This window comes from Colias croceus, chromosome 18 (genome assembly GCF_905220415.1).
Source record: "Colias croceus chromosome 18, ilColCroc2.1".
Classification (NCBI taxonomy): Eukaryota; Metazoa; Arthropoda; class Insecta; order Lepidoptera; family Pieridae; genus Colias; species Colias croceus.
Window position 1 is genome coordinate 5,972,221 of NC_059554.1, and position 21,211 is coordinate 5,993,431.

The 21,211-nt window shown below is 36.6% G+C and overlaps 2 protein-coding genes across 2 annotated transcripts in view; one reads left to right on the plus strand and one right to left on the minus strand.

The window, feature by feature from the left end:
- Positions 1–12,190, plus strand: part of LOC123699722 (dynein beta chain, ciliary-like) — a 34,041-nt gene extending 21,851 nt beyond the window's left edge. The window contains exons 54-82 of the mRNA XM_045646737.1: positions 52–230; positions 357–434; positions 516–677; positions 867–1,115; positions 1,199–1,310; positions 1,414–1,676; positions 1,757–1,837; positions 1,937–2,152; positions 2,355–2,503; positions 2,692–2,851; positions 3,176–3,342; positions 3,501–3,702; positions 6,227–6,357; positions 6,555–6,839; positions 6,977–7,232; positions 7,326–7,507; positions 7,586–7,717; positions 7,827–7,959; positions 8,033–8,259; positions 8,363–8,486; positions 8,665–8,801; positions 8,976–9,171; positions 9,490–9,663; positions 9,853–9,921; positions 10,153–10,335; positions 10,566–10,739; positions 10,982–11,130; positions 11,470–11,664; positions 12,077–12,190. Coding sequence (XP_045502693.1) covers positions 52–230; positions 357–434; positions 516–677; positions 867–1,115; positions 1,199–1,310; positions 1,414–1,676; positions 1,757–1,837; positions 1,937–2,152; positions 2,355–2,503; positions 2,692–2,851; positions 3,176–3,342; positions 3,501–3,702; positions 6,227–6,357; positions 6,555–6,839; positions 6,977–7,232; positions 7,326–7,507; positions 7,586–7,717; positions 7,827–7,959; positions 8,033–8,259; positions 8,363–8,486; positions 8,665–8,801; positions 8,976–9,171; positions 9,490–9,663; positions 9,853–9,921; positions 10,153–10,335; positions 10,566–10,739; positions 10,982–11,130; positions 11,470–11,664; positions 12,077–12,176 — 4,865 coding nt within the window. The 3' untranslated portion in view covers positions 12,177–12,190. The remainder of the gene's footprint in view (positions 1–51; positions 231–356; positions 435–515; positions 678–866; positions 1,116–1,198; positions 1,311–1,413; positions 1,677–1,756; positions 1,838–1,936; positions 2,153–2,354; positions 2,504–2,691; positions 2,852–3,175; positions 3,343–3,500; positions 3,703–6,226; positions 6,358–6,554; positions 6,840–6,976; positions 7,233–7,325; positions 7,508–7,585; positions 7,718–7,826; positions 7,960–8,032; positions 8,260–8,362; positions 8,487–8,664; positions 8,802–8,975; positions 9,172–9,489; positions 9,664–9,852; positions 9,922–10,152; positions 10,336–10,565; positions 10,740–10,981; positions 11,131–11,469; positions 11,665–12,076) is intronic.
- Positions 12,191–12,747: 557 nt separating this feature from the next.
- On the minus strand, positions 12,748–20,411 carry LOC123699920 (inversin). Its single transcript, XM_045646968.1, has 8 exons — positions 20,181–20,411; positions 18,749–19,028; positions 17,228–17,361; positions 16,971–17,143; positions 16,636–16,901; positions 13,908–16,500; positions 13,415–13,809; positions 12,748–13,336 (listed from the first exon to the last, which is right to left on the minus strand). The coding sequence occupies exons 1-8, from the start codon at positions 20,409–20,411 to the stop codon at positions 13,038–13,040; spliced, it is 4,371 nt and encodes a 1,456-aa protein (XP_045502924.1). The 3' UTR covers positions 12,748–13,037.
- Between the last annotated feature and the right edge of the window lie 800 nt (positions 20,412–21,211).

Below are 21,211 nucleotides of genomic sequence, written 5' to 3' on the forward strand. Positions count from 1 at the left end.
TAAAGCAATAACTTTTGAAAATTGTATTTTAAATGCTCTCTTTGTTAACAGCGGGCTTGTATATAAAAGCTGGTCTGAAGAATATAGGAAACGTGTTCCTTATGACGGATGCTCAAGTCGCTGATGAGCGCTTCTTGGTCCTGATTAATGACTTGCTAGCTTCTGGAGAGATACCCGAATTGCTGGCTGATGATGAAACAGAGAATATTATTAATGGTGTTAGGGGCGAGGTAAGGACAATTCATCAGCATTAACTCATCATTATTAACAAGATGGGTCGCTAGTTTAATGAATAGAAGAAGAACCAAGTTTATGTATAAGTGATGATGAATTTATTTTAATTTGTGTTTTTGCAGACTAAAGCATCCGGTGTTCCTGATACTCGTGAGAATTGCTGGAAGTTCTTTATTAATCGCGTTAGGACTATGTTAAAAGTAAGTACCTTTATTATGAAGAGTGACTATCACCAATTTGGAGATATGGGACTTGTATAATAAGAAACATAAATATCTTAGGTGGTGTTATGTTTCTCACCTGTGGGTGCGACATTACGTGTGCGAGCTCGTAAGTTCCCGTCGATCGTGAACTGCACGGCCATCAACTGGTTTCACGAGTGGCCCAGGGAGGCGTTGCGTTCTGTGTCGAAGAGATTCATCTCTGAGGTGGAAGCTTTACCGGTATGTAATTTTCATTTGATTTTATAGTTTCAAAGTACTGCTTTAAAGATTAAAATTTTAAACCTTACTTGGTTGTGGAATTTTATCTCCATGATTTTGTTGTTGTTAATGTCAAATTGTTCTCTTATCACAAACGTTAGCATGAATTGATATTACTTAAAAATTGTATTGTGTGTTCCCTTTTTTTAGCGTGATCTAGTTGAGCCAGTGGCGAATTTTATGTCTCATGTCCATCAAAGTGTGAATCAAATGTCGGCGGTATATTTCCAAAATGAGCGTAGATATAACTATACAACTCCGAAGACGTTCTTGGAGCAAATTTCTTTGTACAGTAAACTGTTAACAGAGAAAACAAACAATTTGAAAATGATGATTTCAAGACTCGAAAATGGCTTGGAAAAGTTGGCATCCTGCGCTGCGGATGTAGCTGTCTTAAAGGTATGTTCCATTTTTTATTGTGAATAAATCACTTATAAGAAAAGTTTAGAAGATTATTTAATCATTTAAATAATATTTTTCAGGTGACACTTGCAGAACAAGAACAAATATTAAAGGTTAAAAATAGAGCTGCAGAAGAATTGATCGAAGTTGTCGGTGCTGAAAGTGAAAAAGTATCCAAAGAGAAAGCGTTCGGTATGTTAAAACTGAAATCTTTTAACGCTCAGTCAGATAAATCATTTTAACTTTCAAACACAATTATTGAAATGACATATATTTCTATTACTTAAATACACAGCTGCTGAGGAAGAAAAGAAGGTCAAAGTGATTGAAGAAGACGTCACAATAAAGGCTAAAATTTGCGCGGATGATTTGGCAAAGGCCGAACCAGCACTTATTGCTGCGCAGGAAGCGCTCAACACTTTGAATAAGAATAACTTGACTGAGTTAAAGTCTTTCGGTTCTCCACCTGATGCTGTAGTGAATGTAACTGCAGCCGTACTCGTTCTGTTTTCGAAGAAGGGAAAATTGCCTAAAGATAGGTCGTGGAAAGCTTGCAAGGTATGTCTTAAAAATCGAATAAGCTTGATCTTTTCATGATAATGGTTAATCTAAAATTGATAAATTCGTTGATCTTTCAGTTAATGATGGCCAAAGTCGATCAATTCTTATATGATCTAGTGTATTATGATAAAGAAAATATACACCCAGATGTTGTTAAGGTAAGTAACATTATATTTCCAGAGTACCTGCTGCTAAATATCGTGTGCCAGGTCAAATTAAAATATGTTTGATACTATATCATGATCCTTTATTTTTAGGCTGTCCAACCTTACATAAAGAATCCGGAGTTTAACGCAGAGTTTATAATGTCGAAATCGGCAGCAGCGGCAGGATTGTGTGCTTGGGTCATCAATATAATAAAGTTTTACGATGTATATGTTGTGGTGGAACCCAAGCGTAGAGCTTTAAATGCAGCTAATGCTGAACTACAAGCAGCTAGGGACAAACTGGCTTTCCTCACTGAGAGGATTCAAGTTAGTAATTAAGACTTTTAAAATATGTTAATTGTATAGCAAAGTTATCGCTCTAATTACATTGAAATAATTGTCATTAGTTTCAATGCAATGTATTACTCTGTGCGTTCATACTGCGACAAATCATCAATTATCTTTCGAAGTTTCGACTATTTCATTAACAATTAAAAAAAAGTGAATTTTTAACCAAGAAGAATTTCAGGAATTGGAAGAACAATTAGGAGAACTTATGAAAGCTTTCCAAGAAGCGGTCAATGAAAAGATGAAGTGTCAGGCGGAAGCTGATGCCACTAACTATACTATAGATTTGGCTAACCGTCTTGTCAACGGTTTAGCCTCTGAGAAAATAAGGTACATAGGTAGATTTGCAAAAATAATACACAAAATTTATTTTTCTAGTTATATGTATTTTCAATTTAAGAGAGAATATTTTAGACCATTCCTAACAGCGGAAATTAACCAAGTATTTTGACTTTCTTTATGGACACTGGATCGAATCCTCTAAAATATCCTTCACAATTAATAAACATTCGCAACAGATGGTCAGCGACAGTGGTGAACCTCAAGGAGTCTGGTGTCATGTTGCCCGGAGACGTCTTATTGGTTACGGCATTTATTTCCTACGTCGGATGCTTCATGCGACGATATCGGCTCATGCTTATGAACGAAGACTGGATACCCACATTGAATAAGACCAATGTAAGAAGTAATACTTCTCAAACCTCTGTGCCGTGATGTTTTGGAGCAGTTTTATTTCCAGTGTGGAAAATGACATCGATAGAAGGCGAAGAAATTGTGCTAGACAGCTATATAGGCCATAGCGCCATTTTTTTCCTAGACTGGAAATAAACCTGCTATAAAACGTAGTGATAATCCCAGATAATATAAAAAATGCATTTAACACTTGTTTTTAAAATTTACATTTCGTGATCCGTAGACATTAAAATTAGAATTTTGGACAGTGCTACGGGGCCATAATACTTATTTTTTAGATCGATAGTTACTTTTGGAATGATGTTTTAGCCAAAAATCGAAACAACGGAGGGATTGGACCCATTATCAATGCTAACAGATGACGCTCAAGTGGCCTGTTGGAATAACGAGGGTTTGCCCACTGATACGATGAGCACGGAAAACGCGACCATTTTGACAAATTCTGCTAGATGGCCTTTGATGATTGATCCACAATTGTAAGTTCATTATTGTAAGATTATATTATATAAAGTATATATTATATCTATATTAAGTATAAATAATACTTTGTACAGTGAATATATGAAAAAATAAATAGCAGGAGGTTCGATACTGTACCCAAAAATTGTGATTAAAAATGTATAATTAATTTTAGACAAGGCATCAAATGGATAAAATCACGATATGGCGATGCTTTAGTTGTGATAAGACTGACTCAACGAAATTACCTCGATCGTATTGAGAGAGCTGTCAGTAATGGAGATGTGGTTCTATTGGAGAATATTGGGGAATCTGTGGATGCAGTACTGGAACCATTGCTAGGCCGAGTGCTAATTAGAAAGGGTCGGGTGCTAAAGGTAACCCAAATGAATTAGTATTTTAATTGATATTTGAAGCTTCTTTAGGATCGTTGAGAGTAAAATTCAAGGTCGCATCATAGTAATACCGTCACGTAATGGAGTAAGGCGACGATTTTGGTATTTTTTAATCTTGGCAAAGAAGTTTCACTTCTGACACGTGTGCTCGGCACACACGCTCTTTTTTCTTACCTTTAAAAAATTTAATTAGCACTTTTTAATGCAAGCCTTTTCGCGATTGTTTTTCTTCTATTATTGAATGTTTTATTTTTTTGAATGAATGAAATGAAATGAAAAATACTTTATTGCACAATTAATACAGGATTATAAACTAAGAGCCATACAAGTAATAACATGTACAGAGGGCGGTCTTATCGCTGTAAGCGATTTCTGCCAGACAACCCGAAAATTTAGAAGGATTACATTTAAGGTGGTGGTGCATTACAAACTTAAAATTCAGATTTTAACTAAAATAAATAAATATAAAATATAATTATGACCTAATTATAATAAATATACATAAATAATAAATATATAAATACATTATAATATATACCTAATTATATATTATATATAAATATATACATAAATACATACATACATGTGAAACTATATTAATTATGGGCAAGGAATAAAATGAATGAAATAAAATAGATAGTTATATTTTAATATACATATTAAGATTCCAATTGAGAGAAATACTGCTTTAATGCATTTTTGAAAACAGTTATTGACTGAGCACGTCTTATCGATTCTGGAATAGAGTTCCAAAGGTTGATCGCAGACACAGTGAAGGAAGAATGGAAGAAATTGGATTTGTGGGCAGGAATGCTTAAGGTAAGTAGATTAGAGGAACGTAGGGTAAGGCAATTTTCACCGAGGAATTTAAAATTTTCTTTAAGGTAACATGGGGTTTTAGGATCAAATAAAACTTTGTACAACAAATGCAGAATATGAGCATTCCGGCGGACGCGGATGGGAGGCCACTTGAGCTTGGCTCGGAATTCGGACACATGATCATATTTGCGTAGTCCAAATATGTAACGTATGCATACGTTTTGGAGTCGCTCAAGGGAGTCAAGTTGCTGTACGGAAAGGTCAGGATAGGAAATGTCAGCATAATCTAGGATAGGAAGGAGTAAAGTCTCTGCAAGCGATACTCTAGTAGGAATGGGCAGAAAACTGCGCAATCGACGAATGGAACCTACAGCGCCATACATTTTTTTCCGTAACGTCTCTATTTGCACATTCCAAGACAAGTTCATATCAAGATGGAGCCCAAGGTTTTTGACAGACTCACTAAATGGAATGTGTGATCCACCAAGAATTAGCTTCGGTAAGCTGTTCCAATCTAGTTTGGCTGTCATTTTGCGGCTACCAATTATGATGGCTTGAGTCTTAGCCGGGTTAACAGTCAGACCGTAATTGTGTGACCAGGTAGCTATAGTATCTAAATCAGCATTTGTACGTTGTATGGCTTCTGAAATTTCGGAAATGGCTGTATGCGAGTAAATTTGCAAATCATCTGCATACATATGGTAGGGAGAGGTTAAATTAGAGGAAATTGAGTCAATAAATATAGAGAAAAGGATTGGTGACAACACGCTACCTTGAGGGACACCGACACTTAAGTCACACCACGACGACAGAACGTCATCAACTTTAATACGTTGCCGGCGCCCCTGAAAAAAGCTACGGAACCATTCAATAGCTGCCGATGAAATATTAAGAGAAGCAAGCAGACCCAGCATAATATCATGATCGACCGAGTTAAATGCGTTACTAAAATCTAATAACGTGAGAATTGTGAGCTGCTTGTTGTCCATTGCTTGGCGAATATCGTCGGTGACTTTAACGAGTGCAGTGGTCGTGCTATGGCCTGGGCGGAATCCGGATTGGAAGGGATTGAATAAGTTCTGTTTGTTTAAAAATGAACACAACTGTTGTTGAACAAGTCGTTCCAGGATTTTAGAGAGGAAAGGCAGTATTGATATAGGACGGTACTCATGGAAGGATGAAGGATTAACTTTTTTTGGAAGAGGAATAATGAAAGCTTCTTTCCAAGCTTTGGGAAATGTGCAAGAGGATATGGATTCGTTAAGGATGTGAGTTAAGATAGGAGCTACGACTTCAAGGATAGGGAGGATCATATCACGACCAATACTGTCACTACCAACGGCTTTCGAAGAAATGGACATAATGCTCCTCTTAACATTATCAACGGTGAATTGACTAAAATTAAACGGTGGCAGGTTCGGGGCCGATTTTGATGAAAGGAGGCGTAGTGTGTGAGATTTGGTATTTGCATCCATACTAACTGCAGCATTGGAGAAAAAGTTATTTAATAAATCAATATTTGTATTAATGCTACTAGATTGAGACGATTTGCCAATCCCTAATGATTTCAAAAATTTCCAAACCTTAGCGGGCTCACCGTTTTCAATCGTTTTGTGGATGTAGCGCTGTTGTGCATCCCCTATTTTTTTTTTATTTGGTTTTCAACTATACTTACGAAATTTTACAGATAGGTGATAGAGAAATAGACTACCATGCCAATTTCCGTTTAGTGATTCAAACGAAACTAGCAAACCCCCACTATCAGCCAGAAATGCAGGCTCAATGCACTCTGATTAACTTTACTGTAACGAGAGATGGGTAAGTGTCATTTATTTGCATAATGATTTATTTTTAAGAATGCAAGTCGTAATGATCTTTCATAAATTGATAATGATGACTTTCGTAATAAAATATTTATATATTTTTTCACCATAATCACTAAAAAATTAAACAAAAAATTGTGCACTATCAATATTGTATACAGTCGTGATACAGGTTTCTAATGTTTGTAACAGCTTGGAAGAACAGCTATTAGGCGAGGTGGTAAAAGCTGAACGCCCCGATTTAGAAAAACTACGATCAGGCCTCACGAAACAACAGAACGATTTCAAGATCACATTGAAAAGTTTAGAAGACGATCTGCTAAAAAGATTGTCGTCAGCGGGACCAGATATCCTAAGTGATTCCGCACTCGTAATAAACCTCGAGACCACTAAGAAGACTGCAGCCGATATCGAGATAAAGGTCGAAGAGGGTAAAGTTACATCTGTCAAGATCGATGAAGCTCGCGAACGATATAGGTTAGTTTTGAAATATCTTACTTGAGAGACGTCTTTTGTCTCATGAAAACGACAAGACACAGCACAGTACACTACGATTCGACACTCTTTTGAAGAAATAAATTCTTAAAATTTCAAATTAAATTTTTCTTTCACAGACGCGCTGCCACCCGTGCTTCACTTTTGTACTTCATCCTAAACGATTTATATAAAATCAATCCTATGTACCAATTCTCATTGAAGGCATACAGTGTTGTGTTCAAAGAGGCTTTGATGCGCGCCGAAGAGGCTGAAGATCTCGAAGGTCGAGTCAGAAACTTGCTTGATAGCATTACGTTTGCTGTCTTTGTCTATACAAGTCGAGGCTTGTTTGAAAGGGACAAGCTTGTGTTCCTGTTTCTCATCACTTTACAGGTTTGTTCAATTTTATTTTATGAGACAATTTTTGCATTGTTATCTCTAAAATTTATAAATTTTATGCAATATTTGCAATGTTTAATTAACTAGGTTTTGCAAACGGATGGTAAAGTGGATCCTAGGGAATTGGACTTCTTATTGAAATATGCCGTTGCACCAGAGGTTTCACCATACTCATGGCTTTCAAATAATTCCTGGGGAGGGATTGTTGCACTTTCAAAAATGGACGCCTTTGAAAACCTTGACAAAGATATTGAAGGTGCTACTAAAAGGTGAATAGAGATTGCATGAGTATAATTTATTTTATCATTATAATCAACCATTAAAATAATTTACTCAAAATTCAATAGGTGGCAAAAATATACTGACGGAGAAGCACCTGAAAGAGATAAGTTGCCTGGTGAATGGAAGAATAAGAGTTCGCTTCAAAGACTTTGTATTTTGCGAGCTTTAAGACCAGACCGGATGTCATATGCCTCTGGGTTTGTTTTTCTTATCATTAATATGCCTATCCACATGATAATAACAAAGACAAAGATGTAGAACGGTAATAATTCAATGTTAAATAAAATAAAAATATTTTATCTTTAGAGCATTTTGTGAAGAAAATCTTGGCACAAAGTACGTTGAAGCTAGAACGCCACCATTAGAAAAATCTTACCAGGAAAGTACTTCAACTACACCTATGTTCTTCATCCTCTCCCCTGGCGTCGATCCTCTGAAAGTAAGTAAAATTTCTTCTTCTTGCCTTCTAAGTTTATATAAGCCCAACTATGGTGTGTTTTTATTTTTTATAGGATTTAGAGAAGCTGGGCAGAAAACTTGGATTTTCTACGGATAAAAAGAATTTCCACATCGTATCTTTAGGTCAGGGTCAGGAAGTAGTAGCTGAAGAGGCGATGGGTGTGGCATCGGTTAATGGGCATTGGGTGATTCTGCAAAATATTCACTTGGTGGCCAAATGGCTGGCTACTCTTGAGAAGAAAATGGAAGAGACCTTTGAAAGTCCTCTTGAAGAATATAGGTATTTTAAATTTTCATTAGAATTATTTATATGTGTGTAATATGTCTAATACAGTACGAATGTTATAAAACTGTAGATGTTATTCTAATATCGTATTCAACAGATTGTATTTGAGTGCCGAACCAGCTGCAGATCCAGCTTATCATATAATACCTCAAGGCATCCTAGAATCTGCCATTAAAATTACTAATGAACCTCCCATTGGCATGTGGGCGAATTTACATAAGGTATGGTATTGTTATCAATAATATAATCGATATTTTTTCATTTACTAAGCTGTCTTAAAGGTTTCCATTGTAGATTGCTCGATTACGCTATGGAGTGATAATCGAGCGAGACGATGAAAATATCGGTTTCAGGGTACCAAATGTATCGATACATAACTACATGTTCTTCATTTTACAGGCACTAGATAATTTCAGTCAAGAAACTTTAGAAATGTGCAGCAAAGAAGCTGAGTTTAAATCTGTGTTGTTCGCTCTCTGTTACTTCCATGCCGTGGTAGCTGAAAGGCGCAAGTTCGGCCCACAAGGGTGGAACAGGTAACAGAAATATTAAGACTCGCTTTATTTTACCAATCAGATAGGGCATGGTTTTTTTTAGCCAAATTCTGGAATTTTGTTATTCGCAATTTTCACTGTTTTGCCACAATTTTATCGAACGATGCGTAAAAAGAGAGTAATTATCCTAAAATTATGTTCATTTCTCAATTGTAGAGTATATCCATTCAACTTTGGTGATCTCACAATTTGCGTATACGTCTTATACAATTACCTGGAAGCAAACCCTCGTGTGCCATGGGAAGACTTGCGTTACCTCTTCGGGGAGATTATGTACGGAGGACATATAACTGATGACTGGGATAGGAGATTATGCCGAACTTTCCTACTTGAGTATATGCAGCCGGAATTGGTAAATATTTTGTACTAATCTCTTTGGAGTAGGGGTTAGTGTACCTACCACCTAGAGGTCTGGCTTTCGATGCTTGATGAAGATTAAAAAATTGTTCTGTTGTTAGTTGTTAATTGTAACAGAGCAAAGGTTTGATCAACAGCTACTCACCCCGAAGAAAAATGCATGGGTGTTTATTGAGAATTAAATTTTCTTATATGGTAATGGCTATGAAATTGAAGAAAATAACATATTCATCGTATTTTGTAATTATTAGTAATTCCTAATAAGTTTTATTTCAATATTAGATTACAATTTAGATTTTATTTTTTTAATCAGGTCGATGGTGAGTTGCCATTAGCGCCAGGGTTCATATCGCCACCCAATTCTGACTATGTCAGCTACCACCAATACATAGATGACTTCTTGCCGGATGAGACTCCGTATTTGTACGGATTGCATCCCAATGCTGAAATAGGATATTTGACCACTGTGTCCGAACGTCTGTTCAAGGTGATTGGTTTCAAATATATTTTTTTTTTATATAAATTAATATTCTTAGATCATTATAACTAATAATATTCATTGGTAACTTAATCTTAACGGGTTTCAACAGCATAATTTATATTAATAAAATCCATAATGCTCTTTAATATAACCTCATTCGTAATGATACTATTATGCTCATTTAATTATGTTTAGGTTGTATTCGAAATGCAACCGAGAGATGCAGGTGCTCAGGCTGGTGGTGGAGCCAGTAAAGAAGAAATGGTAATAAAATAACAAGATATTTTTTGCAAAAATTATACAAAATTTATATTTTTATTAAAAAATAGAGTGTGGTCATATTATAATAAGGTATTTATGGTAACTGGAATTTAACGCTTAGCAAAAACACATAAAACAAAAGAATTACCATAACAATAAAGAGATATATTTTATTCTGATTTATTAAATGGGCGTATCCAAGAAAATATCTTTAACATTATTTATTTGACCTAGGTTCGATACATTCTGGATGATATCCTAGATAGAGTTCCCGAACCGTTCAATCTACAAGAGCTAATGGGTAAAGTGGAGGAGTTGACACCTTTCACGATAGTAGCCCTGCAGGAGTGTGAGCGAATGAATAGGCTTATGGGAGAGATTCGACGGTCCCTGAAGGAAGTCGAGCTGGGATTGAAAGTTAGCACTACCTTTTTTCATGGTCTAAGATCTGGGATTAGAAAAATATACCCTCATCTGTTTATAAGATGGATTTTCTTTTTTTGAAAAATTGTTTCATTGATAGTTCCGCGTTTTGTTTTATTAAATAAATGTCGCTTTAATAGCTGTAAAGAATTAGCAATTTTTAAATTATCGTATGCAGCTTAATTTCATTACTTAATACTTATTTTAACAATTTTTAACACAAGGGTGAGCTGACAATCAGCAGCGACATGGAGAAGCTGATGGAATCGCTTTTCATGGACCACGTGCCTGAGTCTTGGACGAAACTCGCCTACCCGAGCTTACTGGGTTTGGCTGCGTGGTTTTCGGACCTCTGCCTCAGGCTTACGGAATTGGAGAATTGGTCTGGGGATTTCAATGTAAGCTATAGAAATTAGAAATTCATTAAATATATATTTGGTAGGATATATATCCAGCCAATTAATACTTTGCGATTTGCTGTTTCTGACTTTATATGCTAAAAATATTTTTCGGTGTAGTTAATTGTAGGTATGATAGTGTCCAATGCTTTAAAATATATTGCCTGCTGCATTATTTCGTTGCAATTTAATTATTAGGTTTACATTTGACAGCACTATTTATGCAAAATAATATTCCACAGTTACCCCCAGCGGTGTGGTTGGCGGGTTTCTTCAATCCGCAATCATTCTTGACGGCCATCATGCAGCAAACGGCACGGAAGAACGAATGGCCGCTAGATAAGATGTGCCTCAACTGTGACGTCACCAAAAAGTATCGAGGGGACTTCAAGTTAGTTAACTTTTCGTGTGACATAATAACTCAAACATAGATTTGATTAAGAATAATCTTATAAAAATACTTTGAGAAAATCATAAAATGTTATTCAATTCTCTGAGAAGTTTTAGAAATACCGTTTTTAGGGAAGAAATTTAATGTTAAAAAAATCCCACTCTACTTTTTTATGTATAGGTACAAATCTTTAATCCTGCAAGTCTGTTTTATTCTTGATTTGATATTTTTTTATCATAATACAGTAACGATTGACGAAAATGCTTTTGCTCCTAATCAGTAAAGTTTCATTGTTTATATTTTACCGTTGCCATAACAGCGTCTATCCTATATCCATAGCGCACCTCCCCGCGAAGGGGCAAACATCCACGGGCTATACATGGAAGGGGCAAGATGGGATACAGCCACGGGAGGAATCGTGGAGTCTCGCATGATGGAACTGTTCCCAATGATGCCCGTCATTTATATCAAGGCAGTGACGCAAGACAAGCAGGACACGAGGAATGTGTACGAGTGCCCGGTGTATAAGATTCGGTAAGTAAACGGTTAGGGCAACGAGTACGTAGGTGTATAAGTTCGAGTTAAACGTTGGGTATGAAGGTACACAGCCACGGGAGGCATTGTGGATTCACGAATGATGGAACTGTTCCCAATGATGCCCGTCATTTATATTAAAGCCATGATACTGAACAAACAGGACACGAGGAATGTGTACGAATGCCCCTTGTATAAGATTCGGTAAGTATATAGGAACTAGGTGGAGTGTGAGGATGACAGTTTAGATAAGGGTCGGATGAAGTCTGCTTGCCCAAAACATTCGCCCAAAGTTTTCCAAAACATACGAAAGATGTGTCGTTTTCATTCATAAATCAGTTATAACTAAGGTTAAGTTATCCATAACATTATTTGAAGGATTCTTACTTAATATGTTCTTGTTTATTTACAGTATGCGTGGACCAACGTTCGTGTGGACCTTTAACCTAAAAACGAAGGATAAACCGACAAGATGGACTTTAGCCGGTGTGGCACTTTTACTCGGCGTTTAGAAGATTTAAAAACTATTACCTATTAATGTTAATTTATTTATAGTTTTAGTTATTATTACTAATAAATATTTCATTAGATTAAATATTGTTTTTAATTACCTACATATCCTACGTCCTTGGTCCTATAGAAAAGATAGATATAGATGACTGCGCTCTTTTACTCTGTCGATATTTTGAGCAGATAGAATTATGCTAGCAGAAAGAAAAAGTTCACTGTATACTTACATTTTCACAACACTTAATCCTCCCCAACTTTTCCATCTAGAAAAGCTATAAGGCCTTAGATTGTTAAATAAAACGCAGATGGAGAATGACAATCGTCCATCGTCGATGTTAAAATAAATACGAAATCAAAAGCAAATACAAACCTGCGCCCGTACTATAGCGCATCTAGTGCCATGCAATGATGCAATACGTCAAGAAGTGAATTAGGTAAGAAAGCAGGAGCTCAGGCAGGAGCCAGTGGCTAGAAGTTAATATTCGTCGAAAGTATACAAAAAAGAAACTACATATAAAAAATACAAGTCTTTTATTCTATAATGAGTATTTGATAACTCCTTGTCGGGTGCTGATAACATTTATCTACATCTAATTTGTGCTCTTTAAAACGTTATCACAGGAAGACTAGAACAACATAGAACAATCACTTTTTTTCTCTTCATTCTTCTTAATTGTTTAACATATATATAATCCAATCTACGTCATTAGAAAAATATTTTTACATGGACGGAGTTTTATTACTGGGACATTAAATCACATACATTTTACAGGCAGTGCTTTGTAGCTTCATACTTTTCCTTCATTATTGAGACGAACAACCAATCGAGTAAATAGTTATTATTTTGTAATTTTAATGATTAATTAGTCACTTCGTACACTCTTTACTTTAGCTGAAGTTGGTGATGCGTTGTCATTATCAGAGGGAGGTTCAGAGCCCTTCACAGTGAATGTTACATAATATCTCTTATTTTTGTCCAAACGTTCAGCTGGAAGTGCTATTAACTGTTTTTCTGTACCATGGGATACTTCTAGAGTAACGTGAGCTTTCCCTGAACTTGTAGAAGGTTTAGTATTAATTTTTGGTAAAAAGTTCTTAGATTTCGTTGTTGCACCAGCTGTAGCAGGTTTTGGCATAGTATGATGATTCCACTTGTATGGAACTGAAAAGAAAAATTAAACAAATTGAAATATTTACATATAAAAGAATAAACAGCATATCTCCATCAATACAAACTTACTGTAAGCTGAACATGGAATACCAGTATAGGCATGAATTGCATGGAAACAACGATGTGTTTTACTAGTACATAGACATGGGTTATCTGGAATAGCGCTCATTTTATATAATTCACTTTCCCCATAATCAAAATCAATAGGCTTTTCCGGCAAATTATCTAAATGTTTCTTTCCGCTCCTTTGTAACTTTCGTAGGCTGTGATACAAGAATTTTTCAAAACTGCTGAATGAATAATCTGTGCTATTGTACGATCCCAAGCCTACATGAGCAAGACTTGATTTGTTATATTCGTCGATGGCCCGTTTAACCAATACAGCTTCGTTTGCTTTACTTGTTCTTATTTGCAACCGCTTGAGTTCTAGTAAGTGTTGGAAAATTTTTCTTTCACAATAGTACCTAAAAAAATTACAATCACTTATACATCCATCATCATACAAAGACTTAAACAATGTGGTTTCTGTGTAAATAGAAAATAGAATATGAATAATACAGACCTTCGCATATTCGTTTGTATACGTTGTGTGACTGATCTCATATCTACCGCATTTTTATCCCCTGGCTTCCTAACGGGAATTTTGCTGTCAGCTTTACCCATTAATTTTCCTCCTGATTTCCGTTGTGCATAATATGCATTCAGCCTAGGACTTATTATACAACGTTGAATTGGCCTCGGACTTGGCTCAAATCCGGAATCCATAACTCCACTAGACTCATATCCTCTTTCAGAATTTTCACTTTTTGACCGTATCGTGATACGACTTCTTGATCTACCTTTTTTTCTAAACCTTTTCCGTTTACCATTTGCTTCAGAATGGCTGTAATAAATTTCATTATCACTTACGCTCGGTACTCTACCATAAGAACTCTGACGTATTATTTTTTCATGCAGAGCCTCTTTATCGTCGTCAAAATAATTATCTTCTACGGTTGAACGTTTTTTTAAAATACCTGGACTAGTTTCAATGACCCCAGCAGTTTCTGACAGAACTTTATAACTTTCAGTTTCATATATGCTACTTTTTCTACTACTAGGTTGACTATCTTTTAAAGATTTTCTTTGGAATTTTGGCGATGCATCTGTAAGTGATAAATTCAGATCAGTTACTTCAGACTCTTCGTCTTTTATTATAGATAAAATACCTTTATCAATTATTTGGCTACCGACGTTAGTAGTGTTATCTGATGTTGATACCGTCTCAATATTTTTGTCATCTAATTTATCCTCTTTTTTATATGCTACTTCTTCTTGGGATACTTTTTTGAGATCTACTGATTCGACTGAATCTTTTATTTTAAAAATCTCGTCCTTATTTGAAAATGACACACTTGGTGAACTTTTTTCTTGTGATCCTGTTTGATCATCTTTGGCATCCGGTGCTAGAGTAGTATCTTCGGGCATGTCTTTGCTTAGCGAAGAAGACTTTTCTGGGCCCGATAATACTTGAAAAGATCTCTTCCGACTTGTTTCACTTGCGTTTGGTTCACCAGATGTGGATGACAAGCTATCTTTTTCTTTTTCTACATTATCTTCATTTACTTGGTTCGATTCTTGAGATTTGTTGTCTATTGTAGGTTGTTCTTCCTCTATAGTGGTAGGTTGGGGCTGAGAAGTGTCTTTTTCATCTATTTTTTTATCTTGAGGAGTAACTTCATCACTGAATTTTTGTTCTATTTTGGATTCCTTCGCTTCTTTTACTTCTGTTGTGGTGTCAACTGTTAATTTTGTTTCTTCTTTTTCATTGGTTTTTGTATCATCTTGTTCAATATTTGCATCTTTTTCCTCTCCCATTACTTCTTTTGAATCGGTTTGGGTAACTGATAAGTTCGATGTTTCTATAGAGACATTATTATGGGAATCAACGGTGACGGTTAATTCCGAACTTCCATGTTGGCTTGATTCTCTTTCCATATGAATTTGAGCTTCAGTTATAACCATGTTGGTTTTAACTGAGACGGTATCGGTTTCTGTTTCACTTTGCTTATTTAAAGTGTGTTGATCCTTATTCGATTCGATTTCAATATCTTTTACCAGCGAAGGTTCTTCAAATGAAACATTACGTTCTATATTTTCCCTTGTATCGCTATCTTTAATGTTATCGACATTTTTATACTTTACAATATTTACACTTTGTTTCAAATCATCATTCTCTATGTGTATAGAGGTCTTCTTACCCTTGCGTTTTGTACTACGCCTTTCACTTGATTCTGTACTGCTATCAGATGTAGAATTTGTTGTTCTTTTGTTTCGTTTTTTGTGACGTTTACTTCTTCTTTTTTCTTGAGAACTAGATATTTCAGAAGAACTGTCAGAGATAGATCGATATCTTCGGTGGTATCGTGGACTATTTCTGTTTCTTTTAGAAGGCTCACTTCTAGATCTGCTTTTATGTGATCTAGAGCCTTTCGTAATTTTTTGTTTATGATATGCATGATTACAACACGCTTCTATTTCAGAATCATAGCCATCACTAAAACTTTTTTGTTTGCTATCTATTAATCTCTTTTTACGCTCAGAATATTTATTTTCATAACGTTTTCGAGATTTTCTGTTATCTTCGGAACTATCAGAATTGAAGTCGCTGTCGTCTCTTATTCGTCTCCTTTCTGGTAGCGGGCTTGATACTTCCACAACTTCTCGTTTTTCTATTCTTATTTTGTCCCTTAAATCAATTTTTGTACTCGTTACACGTCTCGTTGGTAAATTTGAAATGGGAGTGTTATCAATTACAATTTGAGTATTCGGTAGTTTAGATGCAGGTAAACCTCCATGCATTTGTATATATTTAGCCGTAGATCGATGTCCTCGAATTGTTGCACAATCTAAAGGAGTTATTGGTTCATTCTTTGAAGATCTTGCTACATAATTTACTTCTGCTCCACGGTCTAATAATAAACGGCAAAGATCGGCATTGTCTGTAGCAGCAGCAATATGCAATGGTGTTCGACCTTCGTGATTCGTGGCATTTACTTGAGATGGTCTTCCATCCAATAACCACTTAACTAATTCTCTACGACCCGATGCAACTGCTTCATGTAAAGGTAAATCACCCTTTGAATTACGCAACCATAAATTTGCGCCTCTTGCTCCTAAAAATAAAAACGTAACAAAATTTGGTAATGATGGAAATACAAATGTAGTGAAATGTGTCATAATTTAATAACAAGAAAAGATTGTTTTTTATAGAGCGAGCCCTTTGCAATTCTTTCTGCACATATACACACCGAGAATCCGCACCGTCTCTATCTGTCCCTTTGCAGCAGCGGTGTGTGCTGGACTCCGGCCTCTTCGATCTTGACGGTGAGCATCTGCTCCGTGTTCGAGCAAAGCTGATGTTGCATCAGCATGACCCAATGCCGCCGCGTAGTGTAGTGGTGTGCAACCATGAGAGTCCGCTACGTCAACACGAGCTCCGCAAAGACCGACTAATGTCTCTAAAGCTTCAGTATGTCCCCTTGCTGCCGCACAATGTAGAGCTGTTAATCCATCCCTAAACATAACATTTATTTTCAATATTGGATGACATTATTATTCAAATACTATAAAAATTTCTCTGTACCTGTCTGCATCATCAACTCTAGCACCTGCCTGGTGCAGGGCCAATACAGCAGCGGCAGAGCCCGCAGACGCAGCCCAAAGTAATGGTGTGCGGCCATCTGCATCCCTCACGTCCACTCTTACGAAGCCTTCTTTTACTAAAGCACGTAAAACTTCTAATGCCGCTCCACGACTCTGTAACAGTTACATTATTGAGAAATTTAATAAAGAAACAGTTATTCCCTATTGAATATAAAACATAAAAAAAACAAAACGTACTTGATGATCAGTAGCAGCTGGTGCGCCACACATCTGCGCGGCGTAATGCAGAGGATACCCGCCGTGTTGGTCAGGGGTGGCTGCGTCAGCGCCGGCCGCCAGCACGGCGCGAAGAGCACCGACCTCACCACACACTGAAATAAATATTGATAAAGTAATTTATATTAATATTATAAAGATGAAGAATTTGTTTGTTTGTTTGTTCGAACGCGCTAATTTCAGGAACCTACTGGGCCGATTTGAACAATTATTTCGGTGTTAGATAGCCCATTTATTGAGGAAGGCTATAGGCTATATTATATCATCACCCTAAAAATAACAGGAGCTGAGCCATGCGGGTGAAACACAGTTACACAGCTAGTAAAATATAACGCGACCAGTGCCCAAAACAAGTTAATAGCATTCAACATGAAGCACCGTCATCTTGATTGCTGGCGTCGTTGATTGATCGTTAGGTTAAGTTAGTGTCTTTAGGTAGGTTTATTTTTTTGTTATAATTTATTTTTTCAAAGTTAGAAAAATATCGAATTGTATGCATAATTTTCTCTTGGATGCCAGTGCTAAATTGGTTCTCACGGGAAACGGTAAATAACAAAAAAAAACATCAAAATCGGTTGAGTATGATTTGTAATTGATTTATTCTATACAAATGTCTAATCATACTTTTTAAAATGCTAGGTTTTTTTATTGTTTATTCTAGCTATTTATGTTAGTAGGTGTAACTAAAAATTAACTTCATTATACTGCTTATTCACCTCATGAAAAAACCAAAGTTAAACTGGACCTAATAGTTTATGGCCGCCATTGCAAGGTCATTTGTGTCGTTACGGTTATGTCACTGCGATTAAATTCGGCCCCTCGAATTATATCGTCAATCTCGCCCTTTTGATTCTTAGTAACTTGGTTTCTAAGTCCTAGATATCCACGAGGCCCGAGTTCAAGGACCCGACCTTGTCCACCGCTCAATACTGTGGTGGCCGGACACCCACTACAATAAATCACCTAACTGCTACCAACAATTTTACTCGTGAATCGTTCAAATTCTGAATATATATTTTCCAAATATTAGCATTAGATTTTTTTTACATGACATTACAGGTATAAATAATTCAGTTAACTTTGAATTAGTTAGGTAATCGATTTTACAATTACTAAATAGTAAATTACCGGTGTGCTAGAAAACTATTAAGTCGATGAACAGGGGAATGACACCGCAAGATAACAAGTTAACTACACAAGTGGATGAAACCACTGATGGATTCAATCACGACATGTCTGATGTCGCAGTCTACGATGTTATCATTAGCAAATTAATAGCGTAGACATAGCAAAAACTGCTAACAATGAATAAGATAAGAAACTGAATTCTCTTCATTAATTTTGTTGCAGACTGGTGAAATGTAAATTTTTGAGTATAATAAAACTTTGAAATACCTATCTCATACACCTCAGTTGATGTGCTTGAGATAAAACCTGCATGCTTTGATAATAAAGGCATGAATAACATTGCGCCATGCGTACCAGTGGCCCAGTGAACAACGGTGTGGTGCTCGTTGTCTTTAGCGTTAACGTCAGCGCCGGCAGCAAGCAGGGTCTGTACCAAGGGAACGTTTCCGTGGACCACAGCGAGGTGAAGAGGGGTGAGGCCGTCGGCGTCTCGTGCGTCTGCAAGCGCTGGCGCTGCCATCAGCACGCGGTCAGCACACGCAGCACGCGCTGATTGGCTGGCCCCCGCGCCGCTTGACGCGCAATAGTGCAGCGCACTGCGTAGTCCTCGATCACGGACGCGAATTGATGAGGGCTGTGGACGTGATATTGACTGATCAGTTTTTAACTAAAAGGTTACCTACACTAGGCTGTAGTGATAAGTGACTCTTGTTTGATTAAAAATATTTACAGTAGGTACCTACTGTCTGAATCATATTTTTTTCAGCGAATCACAATTTTCCAAGTAACTTACAGGATGATTTTGGAATTTATTTGTTAAAGGCTAATTGAGTTTCAATGTATAAGTAGTTGTGTAGGTAACATAATAGGCATCCCATAAAATATTAAAATGTATCCTGCACATAATGAGAAATCCCTTGAAGGGCAAGCTTTCCGAGCGGAAAATTGTTTGTGAATAGGAGGCATGTGTAACTAAGAGATTTTAATGACATTGAAATAACTTTCCACTAACTTTAAATTTGTAATATAAATTCAACAGGCATGTTAACAAAAGAACGGTTTTGCGATTAGCGTGCAACAAACGCCATCGCACCTCACCAACACCTCACACTAATGAAAAAACGTAAGTTACTCTATATTATGAAGATTTCGATCGCTTCAATAATAATTTTCGTAAGAATGACGAACATATTCTCTATGTATACATATTATTATTGATTTGAACAGCTCATAACTCGGGTGAAGTTTCAACTTTCACCCCATCGCTTCCAATATGATTAAACGTGTGCGATAAACTGTAACTGTAATAATTGATACTGATATTTCATATTTATCGGCATTGCTATTTATTTTTATTTCTTTCAGATATAGTGAGAAGTATATTAGTATAGAAATACTTCACGACAATAATTATTAAAAGAACTAACTCTATCAATTAACAACAGAAGCAAAAACGAAGTAGGTATATAGTTACTAACGTACCGACTACAAGAGCCCACATGAACGCATACATATACAGTATCAAAGGTGTATCGATTATTGAAATGGTTATTCATGTGATTGGTTTAAAACGTTGAAGGAATCATTTGTTGGTAACATGACAGGTTGTTTACAAGGCAGTGCCTGCACGTTGCTCCGCGTAACATCGCGTGCTTTGGTAACTCGCTAGGAGGTTGAAACATCGCCTGCAATTCATCTTTACACCAGTGCTTTTTTAAATTGATTGTGCACGTAAAACTATTCCATAATACTTTTTAATTACGTAAACGATTTCACAATAACTTACATCTTTATTCAGTATATCGACAACGGTCTTATAATCAGCTTGTTGACAAGCATACATCAATGGAGTACACCCTTGTGGAAGCGGAAGGTTCACATCGCCTTTTTTGTTACTGTATTTTTCGCGTTTAATTTTAGTGCTCTTGTCTAGAAGATCACCCTTTTTCTGTGTTTTAGGTTTTTTTAAGATGCTGGGGATGGGTTCGACCCGCCTGCCTGTGTTGAATTTGTCCATAACAATAAGGGGTTAAAACGGCTGACACATCGCAATCGTAGTGTGGGAGGTTAGAGGCGAGTCGCAACGAGCGGGCGCGGAGGGCGCGAAGCTACGACTGAGTGCTGACCGTGGACGGTGGACGGTGGAGCCCTCGCTAGAGCCTGGCCGGCGGCCGCCCACTGCCCATTCGGACAAAAATGGCGTTGGGCGGCACGCAATAACCTACCTAATCTAACTTATTGTACAAAACCAGGTCACCTTCTCATAAATTTATTGTGAAACTAAACTGTTAAACCTGAACATTGACGCCACTGCCAGGTCGACATTAGAAAAGCTGATAAATTAATTTGTATGTAATTGTGTACTAGGAAAATAGTAATACATAGATACATCATACAGCATCATACCTATAATTTATTTTATGTCGTGTGCTTTACATATTTTTTACTCATTATTATCGTCAACGTCAAACTCACGAATTAACCCAAAAGTTATGCACGAATGAAGAAAAAGAAGACCGAGCTAGATATGATAAAATGAAGAAAAAGAAGTATTTATACTTACACCAATATTTCAACAAAAGTAAGTTAATAAATGTAACTGTACGGTCAATTTTCTTCATTGCGTTTACACAAGGCTATACAAAACTTTGCGTTGTAAGGCGTCTATTAGGGTTATTATAGAACCATTATTTTGGAAGGCTTGTAGCTATCGGTTCTGTAAGGGTCTAATGCGTGACGTCAGCCCTGCACGCTACCAACAACCCCCGTTAGATGGTAATCGCGCCAACGTAAGCCGTGTCTCAAATCAGATTAATT

Bases quoted from the DNA above. Each gene is read 5' to 3' on its own strand.
- LOC123699920 (XM_045646968.1), bottom strand. From the start codon at position 20,411: ATGGACAAATTCAACACAGGCAGGCGGGTCGAACCCATCCCCAGCATC. The intron at 19,029-20,180 runs GTAAGTTATTGT...TCACGTCCACAG, and splicing joins TCGATATACTGAATAAAGAT to CCCTCATCAATTCGCGTCCG. The intron at 17,362-18,748 runs GTACGCATGGCG...TATTTATTTCAG, and splicing joins CGTTGTTCACTGGGCCACTG to TGTGTGGTGAGGTCGGTGCT.